At 42.0% G+C, this 14,096-nt stretch overlaps 1 protein-coding gene across 1 annotated transcript in view; it reads right to left on the minus strand.

Annotated features, from left to right (window-relative positions):
• Positions 1-1,146: 1,146 nt before the first annotated feature.
• Positions 1,147-14,096, minus strand: part of LOC115332859 (MFS-type transporter SLC18B1-like) — a 38,554-nt gene continuing 25,604 nt past the window's right edge. Inside the window, exons 12-13 of the mRNA XM_042291362.1 lie at positions 7,446-7,539; positions 1,147-1,254 (exon numbers count right to left, since the gene is read on the minus strand). Coding sequence (XP_042147296.1) covers positions 1,147-1,254; positions 7,446-7,539 — 202 coding nt within the window. The remainder of the gene's footprint in view (positions 1,255-7,445; positions 7,540-14,096) is intronic.

Raw genomic sequence — 14,096 nt, forward strand, 5'->3', positions numbered from 1 at the left:
ACAATACGCTACTTTAGAAGGTAAGTAGTTTCATTCACGCTGCTCGCGCCGTGCAAACGAAGTGTTTTGTCTAACATTACTGTCTACCGTGCATACCGGGAAGCATTTTTGCTAAGTTAATATATGATAATCTAGGAAAAACGTCGCACCTCTGTGAAATAATTCATTTGAAAGGTTTCAAAGCGCAGCTCTTAGGCGCCCGTTTCGGCTTAATCGGCTCCGTCCGCGTCGTCGTCGACGTCGGCGTAACCGGGTGTTGCACTATGGGACGTTTCCCATAATGACGTCACACGTGACGTCACGTGTGACGTTACAGGCGTTACCCTCACGAGATTTACGAGGGTTACCCCCCCGAGGGTAACGTCACAAAGTTACCTTCGTGACGTCATTATAAAAGATACGTGATGTATGACATCACGTCTGATGTCACGTGACGTCACACGCATCTAACATTGCCGATAATTCCGTTACTCTTTCCGGGGAAATTTTTCCGCCAATTTTAGGTGGAAAAATATTCCCGGTATATTTACCCTAGTTACGTCACGTAATTCAAGGTGCAGGACCATCTACAAGGGGCCGTTAAGCTGTGCATTCCCCCATTCCGCATCGCTGGAGAAAAGCAGGTGAGTCGCAGCGAAGTTGCATGTAAAGTGGCACGGAAAAACGGTACATGTGGAAAGGGAAATACGGCTCATAAAAGAGTTCCGTTATCAAATTTTACAGCTCCCCTCATCCTAGAGAGGTAGTGCAATAACCTCGTAACATCAGCTAAAGTAGTGGGTGTGAGATGTGTGTTTTTTGTATAGAATAGGATAATAAACAAATCGATTGCAGTTTCCTTGTTCGCAATCATGTGTTTGAGAAACTTTCAGGGATAGAACAGAGCGCTAGAAATGTAGTCTTTCCTGTCCTCACTTCCGTTTTCTGATGCACAGTTTTAGGGTATCCGGATCACTGCCACACAAGGCACAAAGACTCTAAGCACTCTATATTAGTACAATTTTAAAATGGAAGAAAAGAAGAGTGCTCGATGAAACTATCAGGGCAGACGATTTTATTCGGCTTAAAGGTAAACGTAAATTGCCGACAAAACCGGAACAAGGCAAATATCTATTTTAACGTGATAGTAATTTGAAGGGATGTTATTTAGGCATCGGCTTCGGCAGGAACTCTGGAATGCGAGTTGATAGAGGACGCTTTATGCTTGCCTGGCCAATACAAAGAATGCACCCACAGTGCAAAGGTCACAGGTATCTGGAAGACGACAAAAATATCTGTATTAAACCCTTTTGTTTTAAAGTAAGCGAATTTAATTTGGCAATATCTCGAAATCTGTGTTAAAAGTTGTAACTCTTCTGAAAAAAAATATGTATCTACTATAATATTAGCTTAATTAGTTCCCTGGTGTATTAATAGAGAAACAATAGTGAGGATGAGAAATGCAGGGAGATAACTAAACAATACGAGAAATGCAACCAAAGTAGCGGCTCCAAACACTATATTTAAGAAGTGCAGTATTCACAATAGTAAACACTGGACATCACGTACTCATTCAAAATAGATGACCTCATCCTTATTAATCCATGGTGTGAAAAATGACAGATGTCGCTCAACTCTCAAAATTGCAGGCTCGTTTCCTTTACTTGTCGCTCTAAACGTTATATTTCTTCGTACTCATTTTAATGCAGGCTTAACTGGTTCTTTAAAAAATGACTTAGAGGTAAATTTCACCGTATTTTTTTGTCATCTGAATACGAATATCACAAGCATTTGCCCCAAATGCATCAATCGACGCGAGAAAAAAAAAAAAAAAAAACGCTGTGTGCGACGTTATGCCTAGAGGTTTCAGCTGCCCATGCGCGTGCAGCTTTTTTGACTGCTAGGGTAAGGCTAGCGGAATGCGCGGGAATGTTGAGATCTCTGTATAATACGTCATGATTCTCTCCTTGCGCCGAACTCGAAGGGAGGGAGGGGCTTCAGCCCTATTTTCAACGTGCCATTGTGGCTACTTGGCGCATAAATCTTAAATATAATTTTATATCTGTAATTTTGGAGGCCGAATAAAAACCCTTCCACCCCATTGACTCCTTTCCATCCCATACACTCAATAGTGAGTTTTTGTATATCGTTTCCGCTCTCCCGCAACGTTCACCCCAACCCGCTACTGAACCGCGACTCCGCAGACAAGGCTAGCGCCGCGCAGGCGCAGTAGTGCCGTCTTCGTCCGGACACCGTAGCGGAGGTAGAAAAACGGCCCTCGAAAACTCCCTAATGACCCACTGACTTTCCCCACAGAATGACGAAGTGACGGGTAGTCCGTAAGCTGAATTTAAGTTTAGGTTACGTGGCGTCAATTTTATCGTTGAGTCTAGCAGGGAATCTGAATTTACACATAGGCCACGTGACGTCATGACACCTGACGTCAATTTGTTCACTAAATTTAGCGGAGGAACTAAATTTGTGTGTAGGTGACGTGGCATGAAGTCACGTGACATCATTATTGCCGCTAAATTTCGCGGCAAAAAACTGTTTGTTTTGAGGTCACGTGACGTGCTTTTGCCGTTAAATCTGTCTGGGAAAATGAATTTGTGTATAGCTCACGTGGCACGAGGTCATGTGACGTCATATTCAATGAAGATAGTCCATATTCACCATATTCAATGAAGAATGTGGTGTCCTGGGTGCACACGATGGAGACCTGAAAAAGTAGCCTGTAAACGTTTTACGTTAAAATTTCTGTAAGTATCGCAGAGTCCACCCCTCATCTGGTCTTTCCTGGGTCCTTCATATCAGCCATATCATCTCTTCTGCTATCGTTGTTTAGGGCTTTTATAGCGCAACTTGAAACTCACCCCACCATACCTAAAACTGCTTGCTTGATATTTTCTTGACACTTAGAAACTGGAATACGCATTTGCCTTTTGGGAACCAGATGGAGCCTGCCCTATCAACAATACTGAATCACTTCGAAATGTCTGGCATAACGGTTTTGTTTTTGTTTTTGTTTTTTTGCGAGTAGTTTTATTTTTTCACCAGCGTCACCTGTTTTCGAATCCGTGCCAATGCCTTCCCCTCCCCTCTCCTCCGGCTCTGAGCGTCACAATCTTTGTAAACCCCCTCAGTTTCACATTGTTTTCTACAGAACATGCTTATCGCCATGATATATCGCCTCTTCAGAACGCCGCCATGATCGTACGCGCTATAACCTCGATGTGAGACGCCCGAAGGCAAGAACCGTCACGTTGCGGAGCTTCTATTGTCACTTACTGTCATTGATTAAAACCCACAACAGAACTGTCGTCCCCAGAACTGAATTCAAGAAACTATTTTGTAATATCGCATAATGTAGTAATTTTTTTTTTTTACAATTACCATTTTGGTGTTTTTTTTTTATTTCTGAAAGCGTACTTACTTTTGTGGCATTTTTCTTTTTGTTTCTTTGCTACCCACCTTTTATGTATACACCCAAGGGGGTTCTTAATCTATAAATATAAATACACAAGTAATACATAGATGTATTATTAATGCTATTTTTTTATTATTCCAAAATGGTGCAAGCCCTACATAGCCCAGACTAAAAGCAGCGGGCGATATTTTTTTAAAATTTTTTATATAAAGAATATTGTGGATCACGCCTGTGAGCAAAGGCAGGGGTGGTTACAAAGAACAGTGACATATTTCGCTCAAGAACACTAACTCGTGGCAGAAGTATTTGCATTACCAAACACGCCCAATGACGGAAGGGTTGCAATTCTTCGTTGGGTAAAGAGTTCCATCGTTGATTGCCCGAAAAATAGAGGATACATATCGTCCCTAAAATTATATTTTTTAATAGCCCTTGTATGATTTATTCTAGACGATGTTGTATTTGAAAATTTTATATATGTCGCACTATTAACATTAAATAACACATTTATCAAAGAGTTTTAAGTTGGGTAATTCTACGTAATCTGTATATTCTCGCTTTAGTCTTCAGTGAGTGGATGACAGCTTGCTCCAGTAAACCTGACGTCGAAACACTATACCTATATTATTGAATAGGAATCTCCCACCCAGTTTTTGCCCTCGTTCAATGTTGTTAATTTCACTCGCAGTGTAAGGATATCCAACTGTGTTAGCATATTGCAGAATAAGTCGAAACAGAGTTTGGTATGCAGTTTTTCTTTGTTTCCCAATCAGCAAATTTGAAGGTGCATCGAAGTGTAAAACGTTTTACTCTTGCTTTTTAAGAACGTCATCTACGTACTGGTTCCCCTAGCAGCACACTTCCCCGGCTCATACTTGGGCCAGTCTGGCGTAAGCTTGTGCCAGGCTTGTGCCAAGTTGGCTTTTGCTCGCGCCAGTCTGGCCCAAGCCTGTGCCAAAGATGTTTGCTACTTATGGTTACTCCAAGGTATTTAGAGTGGCCAACAAATTTAATGCGGTTCGCATTTATTGAATAACCATACTTTAAAGGATTTCTTTTCGTGTTATTATCATTGCTACCGTTTTATCCCACTATATTTCCAAATGACAAATATTTGTTCCTTCTTCAATCCGTATTAAAGCATTGTTAAGAGTGACCTGATCCTATGCCGATTTTGCTACATAATAAATAACGCAATCTGCAAATAACCTAACGGGTTTCTGAATCTTTTTACTAATGTCATTGATAAAAACCAAGAACTAAAGAGGCCCGCGGACTGAGCCCTGCCGTACACTTGACGTTACTGGAAGGGGACTGGAAGGGGAGTAGAAATGTGACCTTTAAAATATACACACTGCATTTTAATTAAATAGGTAGAACGATATCCAGTTAATTAAGTGATTTTTTTTAAAAAATAGTGGAACGTTTTAAGAAAAGCTTATGGTGCGATACTCGGTCGAACGCTTTCGAAAAGTCAAGAAACATTAAGTCTGTTTGGCCCCTGTCATTGATTATATCCGAAAGTTCATGAACTAGCTGAATTAACTGAGTACTCCGCGATAACTATCTACCGAAACCGTGCTGATGGGGGGAAAATAATACTATGCATGGTCACCAATATATTTCTTCATATGGAAAAGCATTATCTTTTCCAGAAGCTTACACACGTACTAGTTAGACAAGTTTACAGCTAGATGGTTTGTTTCCGTCCCCTGACTTATAAATCGGAAGTATCTTTCCTACTTTCTACCAAGTAGGTACAACCAATTTGTCATTTTCAGTAAGGCCCCTTTTATTATGTGTACATATTTTGCACCACTGAGTAAAACGCGTAATTCTAGTCTACAAAAAGATTTTCATTCGACTCAGCAAACAACTAGGTACACTTCCAACCTGTTGTCGCCCAAACAATAGCGGTGGCTATGGACATCAGACTAGTCGCCCTTACAATTTTTCAAGTTTTTTCACATCTATGTTTTATCCGCTATAATAAAGACTCACCAGGAATGATATTTTAGGGTACTTTAAAGATTTGGGGAGTTTGCACGTCGCTTTACAACCCAGGGACTATCTTTCAGATTTAGCTTACTTAAATGGCTGAACAAACTTAGGACTGAGGAATATTATATAGATAAGGATAAAGGTGCTCACATAGTAGACTTCTGGGAAGGGTCAACGATCTTGTAAAAATGAGCCGCATTGAACTACGCACGCTTGTTTTGCTGGTGGCAAGAAAAATAATCTGCAGCGAGCACTCGTTTGTCGTGGGACTGGCGGCTGGCAAAGTCCAGCTAATCTAGCTTTCCAATGTTGAGATCTTTATGACGGCGTTTGTCCTTTAGCACCATAGTGGAGCCGTGTGCTCAGCTGGCTGAATATTAATAATGACCGAAGCACACGTTTGTGTCCGCCATCTATTGTTTTGAATGGCAAAATATACCATCTCGTTCTAGTTACTTTGCGTACCTCAAGATTTGGTACTGGGGATAATATTGGTTTTAGTGTTTATCAACAATAATTATGTCACCGTACTGAGTGCTTGCAGATGCTTGTTAGGTCTACGAATATATTTAAAAAAAGAGGTTTAGGCTGCTGCGTGCTAACCCAAATGAATTAAAAAAGTGGTTCATTGAGTGGGAGATGCCCTCAACTTTAAATATTATTGTTAGCGTGAACTTCAGATTTAATAATATGTCATACTAAGTGTTATTTGCAAAATAAGTAGTAGCGAGTTAAGCCAAATTAAGATAAATTGGTATTACATTTTTGTTTGTTTTAGCATTGGGTTCTCAAGTTAACAATGCCGTGATGAGGGCGAGGTCCGCACGCTACCAAGCAAATGCAAAGACTCGAGTACCACGACTGCGTAAGGCATATCCCAGATCATGATTGTATTGCATATGACGTTTAAAAAAATTTTATTGACAGCATTAGTTTTTTTATAAATATTGTGAGTTTTTTCAAAACGTATCATACACGCGTCGAGGAATTTTCATGAATAAAAAATAGAGATCGTTTAACAACAGGTACCAGCCATCCTGTTACAATTGGGTCAGCCTGCGACGAGGTAAACAAATTCGATGTGTGTGCATGCGTATGTGCGTATGTCTGTGTGTTTATGTGCGTACGCGCGTGTGGATGTGTGTGTTTTGTGGGTGTGCGTGTATGTGTATCTGTGTATGCGTTTGTGTGTATGTGATGTTTGTGCGTTTTGCTTTGATATTTTGGGTTGATAGTAATTTTATCATTCAGAAGGGAATGTGACTTCATCTAGCCCATTTAGCTTCATTTGTGAGAAGCTGACCAGCTTATAGAATAGCTGATCCGGCGGTATTTGTAGCGAGTGATAGTGGCTCTGGCTTTGACTATGTGACTACTGATTGGATCGCAATGAACATTTAGGTAACAAGTTGGACGCTTTCAATAAAGATTCTCATCGGCGTTGGTTTTCGCAAACAAAATTATTGTCAATCTGTTTTTCTAGTAGTGCGATTAGGAATGAAAAGGTACTTCTAATTCTATTTGGCTGGGCGCGACAATTTTGTTTAGTTGTGATGGCTGCTACAGTCCTGAATGTCATCTTAGAATTGAAATCCGAGGGGACCCTTCTGTCATTTTTGATCCGTTTCGTTTTTTGAAACGTTAAACGAAGTAAATGACAAGATACACACTTTGACGACTCTTCGTTAAATATCAGACGGCGGCATATCGAGAGAAGGAGTGTTTATTCCTTATAGTAATTGTAAGTCAGCGAAATCAGAAATATTGTAATGGAGTTTGGCGGATTCATGATGGCTGCGATAGCTACAATGGTCACCGACCATTCGCAGTTACCTTCAAGATTACGTAAACTTTATAAAAAAACAACTATATATTAGTGCAGAATTGTACATTGCATGAGACTGGTAACAATGCATTAGAATCACTTTATGAAGAAAGAAGAGGTATGCAGAGGCGCTACTTTCCTACCTCCCGTCGTACACCGAGAAACCCTGACTTCCCTGAGAGTCTGCGTTTTGACAGAACAACAGCGTCTTACCCAGCCGGCAAAAAGACCGAAAAGGGCCATTGTTCCGGTTCTGTACCCCACTTGCTCGACGATGTAACCGGCGAGAGGTGGCGAAACCAAGCCGCTGTTTACAGAGAAAAAAAATAATAATAAAACATAAATCTCTCTTGGAAGCTAGACTACTTCACGGGACAAACGTTAAAGGGTCATTGATGAGCTCGACTTACCGAGATTTGTTCAAATCAGAATTTTACTCCGGAATTAGTAACGGGTGCTAGACATGTCTGACGTTTAAAAAACCGCAGATAGCACTTTGAGCAATGTGGCGAATTTTTAGCTTCTCTCAGGGGGCGGGAACCCTCACTGGAATTCTAACAAGCATCGCAGATTATATATACAAACTTTACAATATCTAGTTATGCGTGTAACATTCTGACAGAGGTATGAGCAGTAAGGCAGCATATTTGTCACACTAACGTACCTATATAAACGATTGCACGGCACAGCAAATGATCACAACTAGCCGGTGTTTTAGCGGCAATTAGACGATGCTACTACCCCAAAAAGTCGCCTCCTACGTTTGCTCGTGTACAAAGGAAATATGATTATCTCCTTCTATTGATTCGAAACGCCACCGTCTGCGGTATTGAAAAAACGTCCTCGGGAACAGCTAGGTTTGTATTCCAACATTGATCGAGTCGAGCTTCCCTTAACGAACACACGGTAAGCGATAGCCATGAAAGCAGGCTGCCAAACTGCAGGCAGTCGTGGATAGACGGAAGGTATGTATACACTGAACAAAAAGGTGACCGTGTGCCAACTGTACCTCTCAACACTTTCAAATGGTATCCTTAGGATGTACGCAAATAAACGAAGGAAATAGTTCAAGGCCGAATTGACTTTAATTCTGACCTAAATAGATTGCATGGGAGTTTTAACACTAAGAATTACCCAAGCAGCACCAGAAAGTGAATTTCGATCGGCCGACGGTTGGCCAGTGTCTGGACAGCTTGGCCACTTTAAGTGCTTGGTCACCGGAGACATAAACAAGGCCGGCAAGGGTCCGGCCATAAACTGGCTGTTTTTAGCTTGGCCGCCGGAGACATAAACACGGCCGGCAAGTGTGTGGCCAGGAGTGGTGATTTTCAGCTTTGCCGCCGGGGACATAAACACGGCCGGGAAGTGTTTGGCCACAAGTGCTAATTTTCAGCATGGCCGCCGGATATATAAACACGGCCGGCGAGTGTTTGGCCAGCAGTGCTGATTTTCAGCTTGGCCGCCGGAGACATAAACACGGCCGGCAAGTGTTTGAGCAGCAGTGCTGATTTTCAGCTTGGCCGCCGGAAACATAAACACGGCCGGCGAGTGTTTGGTCAGAAGAGCTGATTCTCAGCTTGGCCGCCGTGGACATAAACATGGTCGACAAGTGTTCGGCAAAAAGTGCTGATTTTCAGTTTCGCCTCATAATCTAAACTTTCATCGCGTTGTCGAAACTTTGGCATAACGACGGGCAGCGAGAGAAGCATCATGAGCGAGTGGTTGGCAGGATATTAGTGCGTGCATCGCGCGAACACTGTTAGCACAAGCAAACGATCACCGTTTTATTCAGTTTTTTTTTTATTAGACTTGAAAGGCTATTGTCTTAACTAGCACTGTCGTGCGATATGTTCATTTGGAACATTACTAGAAGTGGGAAAATATTGTGCCCGTCGTTGTTCTATGAAAATAAAATACGAAAGCAGCACCAACGTCATCTTCGCGCTAACAATACCGCTCTGTCGCTGCGCGGCCCTCTTAGCGCGAATACCACATCCGCGATTTTTCGGTTAGTGCTCGACATATTTACTTCCCAACTGCACTCGAAGAAAAAAAAGTTGTAGTCAGGTGCATCGGGCGCACATCCTCCCCTTTCCTGGAAGACGCACCCTCCGTTACCCAGCCAGTGTACCTGTATACCGACCATAAGCCCCCTTCTTTATCTTAAAAGCCTATAGGTGTATCAATGCACTCAGCTTAGTAAACCGCCACGCTAGCCACGCACCCCGATCAGCTTGTGCTTGAATCGGATAAGATTGGATATGTCAGGCTTTCTGTTTTGGAAGAGCCTAAACAAGACGTCTCTCATATATTGATTAAACTTAAGCTAGTCTCAGTAATGTTTCATATAGGTGCTAGGATACTGATTTCCTGAGTCAAAGAAAGCTACCAGCTTCGGTTAAAACCAGAACGAAAAGGTTCAAAATCGAACCACGCGTAAAAGAAAAAGAAAATGAACATCTCGACCTAGATGTGCAGAACACTGGTTTTGTTGTTAACAACGTGGTTGTTGGAGGGTGGTGGGCAACGCCGTGACGCTATTGACGCTATCGTGGTGATTGACGCCAGTGATGCTCGGCCATACTACACAGTAAAAGTTTTTACACCTTTAAGGGTGTAAAATGGGTGTTGTAGCAACTTACACCCTCGGCTACACCCTTTTAACACACTAAAAACTAGGAATACAACCTCATAATTTTACCGAAAAAGGTGCTGTTTCGTGTTACACCCTACATTTAGTGAAGAATGTCAGAAGGGTGTAGAAGAGGGTGCTGAATAAATAATGTGAATGGTTTTGGAAAGCTTATATATGGCTCTGTACATAATGTACAGGTAAGATTTCTGCTTGAAAAGCAACAGTTGTTAGCAGTCTAGTTTCTTATAATGTCAGTTGTAATTCATGCAAATAGCTAATAATAAAGTGCCTCTTTTGCATACAATTTTTATGTTTGAAACAACATTTTATATATGATTTCATATTTAATTTTCTTACCAATCACTCCATGCTCAGAAATCGGAAAGTAGGGTGAAATGCTCTATGCTAGCATTTTTTACAAATATTTATTGATGGAAGTGTACAGTAATAAAATCAGTTAGTCTCGAGTTTATATCTGGCAACATGAAATTAAAATATTGTGAAAGTGTTTGACAAATATTCATGACATGCTGCTCGAAGCTGTCCCATGACCATGTCAACCCGAGTAAAATAGTCATTTGAGAATATGGTGACATGCACAAAAACTCACACACATAAAGAGGCAAATCCCATAATAAACCAGTCCGAGACATCCCATAAAAAATGGCCAATGGTCGTCTATGGGAAATTCAATGGGGGCTATCATCCCCTGTAGCTTTGCATTGTTGGCCTCAAAAATTTATAGATACAGCTACAGCCAGCTATAGAAAAGTTTAGGGCCCTGTGTCTGAAGTCTCAGGGCTATGTTTCAATAACAACAACAACAACAATAATAATAATAATAATAATAATAATAATAATAATAATAATAATCAATATGTTAGTGTTTTAACAGTGTCCCTGGACATCTAATTGTTCTTCTTCCGGGCGCAGTGCAATAGAACGCACAAACAGACGCTTGCGCGCTCGCAGTCGCACACATAGACGCGCGCGCGCACGTACACACGCATGCACACGCGCAAACCCACGCCCGCGCGCACACGCACACGGATGCAAAACCAGAAACGCACACGCGCATGCACGCGGACGCATCCACACGCGCGCGCACAAACACACGCACGCGCATGCACACACACACACACACACACACACACACACAAAGAATTATGACGAAAGAAACGTTGCTTAAGTTAGTTTCGGTTTCGGTTTTCACAAGAAAGAAACAACCTAAAGTTTAAATAAAACCTAAGATTTACTCACGTTTTGTAATGTTTTACATTATTATTTTAGTGAAATTCTTATTGTTACTAATATAATAATATTTTGCTTAGTATTGTTCTAAAAAAATAACAATAATTAAAAAGGAAAAGAGACTCTTGAAGACTGCGCAAGACCATCGCTATCGCAATCAGGTTCCGTTGGGCTCGGTTGAAAGCAGGGGGGGAAAGGTGGGTGAGGAGGAGTGGCAAATCCCGTGCGCCGACATCCTGGGTCCCGAGTGAACGATCGCGAAAGAGAGCAACAGAACACGAGAGAAAGAAAGCAACGTTGCCAGCTGAAGGACGACAGTCGCAATGGTAAACGCGAAGACTGAAAACTCTCAGCAATATAAACAGTGATAATTTAACGTTGTAAACTAAATTCTGAGCTATTTTAACGCTTATAAAAAGCAATATAGTCATTACGCTGCATTAACTTCCCTTCTATCGAAATCTCCGAAATCTGGTGGTTGCGCGGTTTCGTATTCCTCAACCGCGCCCCCCCGCGCCCCACTGGCGAAGCCGGGTATCTGGTTTAGTTTAGCGTTGACTCGAGGCCGTAGATGTGCGCGCTATTCAAAAGAAAGCTTCGAAAGGAACGCGAATATCTTTCCACCGGTAAGTTCGTGGATTGTTGAAGTTCATGACACTGCTCTGATGATATATTTGTGAACTCGAAGGCAGTTGGTAACCATGTGGGACCCAGAGGGTCTGCCTGCTTACTCCGCCGCTTGCGGCAGCCAGAATGCATGGGAAAATGGCGGACCTTTTCCTCTAGAGTTAGTGTATGATCTCTATGGTTGAATGGTTGCTGAAGTACCAGAGGCTTCGGAAATCTCCTTTTTTCACGTTTTAGCCGTTTTAGGGGATATTTTAAATATCTTCCTTAGGAATACCGTGTTCAAGGATAACAATCGATGACTGAGAGCTGGAAGACGCTGCGTCTTGCCAACGCCCGTAAGTTCAGAACCGCCCATGCACGACTCGTGCAAACGCTGGTTAGCAACTTTCTTTTGTTTCTGCGAAGTCGGCTGCTGTTTCAAACATTGTCGTGCACCGTGCGCTTGCTAAGCTATGCTTGATTCTAACTATGCTTCTACCCTGTGTTATTTCGTTATTTGAAAAGAGCGTATCTTCTTCAAAACCTGTGGCTCGCTCCGCAGTGTGAGAAAGATTCCCGCGCGGCGGAACCGTGGGCATGTTCTTTGCGCCGTCGTGCGGCGCTCGTCTGACGACGCTTGTGCGGAGCGTTCAAGTGCCGTCCGACGGCAGTTCAAGGATTCAGTCGCCGTCCCAAAGTGTTAATCACAGGTCATGCTAGTTGCGACGTCTTGTCCTAACAGCCGCTCGCCACCGATTTGTTTCATAAAGCGGGAGCGAGAAAAACGTTAGAAGAGCGAGCATGCAGCATGATTTTTTGCATAAGCTAATGCCTGTGCGTAGAGACGCGCGGTCTCTTCGTGATATTTCCGAGGGTAAAAGCGGTAAAAACAACGGAGAAAGAACACCCTGCGTTTCTTTTACTTGTCCATTGTTTTTAGAGGTTTCACCCTCGGAAATTAGGCCTCTTCGCGTTTACCGAACCGGCTCACTTTTTAAGTTTACGATTGTGTGACGCAAAAAATAAAAGGAGTTTAGATGTCACGTTTTTTAGTAGTGACGAAAGCCCTTACAAAAAGCAGAGCAGCTAGAAAAGGCAAAAACATGAAAAAAGGCGGAAAAAATTAACTAATGTCAAACCTGAATATTTGATGGAGTTCAAAGACTACCACCGTGCCAACACGCCCGGTTATTCTTTCTGTCAAAGAATAATAGCCAATAGTAATAAACAAATAAATTCCAACTATTAATTGGTTACAAAGCCGTAATTGGTGCATTGCAGCCCTACGCTACTCTACTCTATTGGCGATATCAGGTAATGTGAAAATGTATAGGGCTGTTCATAGCAACCATTTATGCCCCACCCATTATATTGCGTTTTTTCTTTATATAAAAGTTATATATAAAAAAGTGCTCTTCCTAAATTAAGCCGCACCACTGAATGTACAATAGCGTGTAACGTTTATGTATGTTCTCAGCAAAAAAAAAGATGCATTAAAAAAAGGCCAATCATTTTGTTTCCTCTCTGTTGGAGCTTCTTTCACGTACACGCATAATGTGGGTGTCTACGTCTAAAAGAGTGGAATTGACATTTCCTGCAGGGCTGGAAGGCCTGACTCAGTTTGGCTAGCAGCTTGAAACCTATGGGAACCTGGGGAACTGAACCACAAGAGTGAGAGTGACACCCGCCTTGCACTTCCTGAACGATGGCACCATGAGGAAGGGGGAGCCGCCCTAAAGTGAATGCAATAGCAGATGGGTCGTTCCAGTGAACCCCTATACAGATGATACCAAGCAGAAAATTATTAATAAATGTGTTATTAAAAACATGGAATATGAATGGCACGGACAAGAAGGAGGAGATCAACACAGCGCTGTGTTGTGTTCATATCCTCTGTTCCCATATTCTTCATGCTTTCTTTTCAATAATTGGCTACTAACTAGTCCAATCATCAGCATTAGTCAATAAAAGTATGCTGCTATTTATTAGTATGCATGAACACCGTGCTTGAAGTTGAATCCTACAGTCATTTATTATTGGATAAAAACAAAAAGGAGGGTGCAAGCTAGCTAAACAGGCTAAACACATAATTTATTAAAGACGGGTTCTCTGAAGGATGACACAAACGCAGAGAAGTATCAAACACAGCTGAGTATTAATGGGCAAAAATGAATAGGCGACCCAAAAATGAAAACGCAGGAGAAGACATGAAGTCAGTCTTTACAATTTCTCTTCTGCTTGCCACCACTTTACAAAGGGAATTCCTTCTTTGGCCTTACAGCGTTTTACTGTTCACAACCCCTGACATACCCAAGGACAGTAAACATAAAAAAGCAACCTACTAACATTGGGGTAAATGTGATTGAACA

Source organism: Ixodes scapularis, unplaced genomic scaffold (genome assembly GCF_016920785.2).
Source record: "Ixodes scapularis isolate PalLabHiFi unplaced genomic scaffold, ASM1692078v2 PGA_scaffold2__306_contigs__length_199485367, whole genome shotgun sequence".
In the NCBI taxonomy this organism is placed as follows: Eukaryota; Metazoa; Arthropoda; class Arachnida; order Ixodida; family Ixodidae; genus Ixodes; species Ixodes scapularis.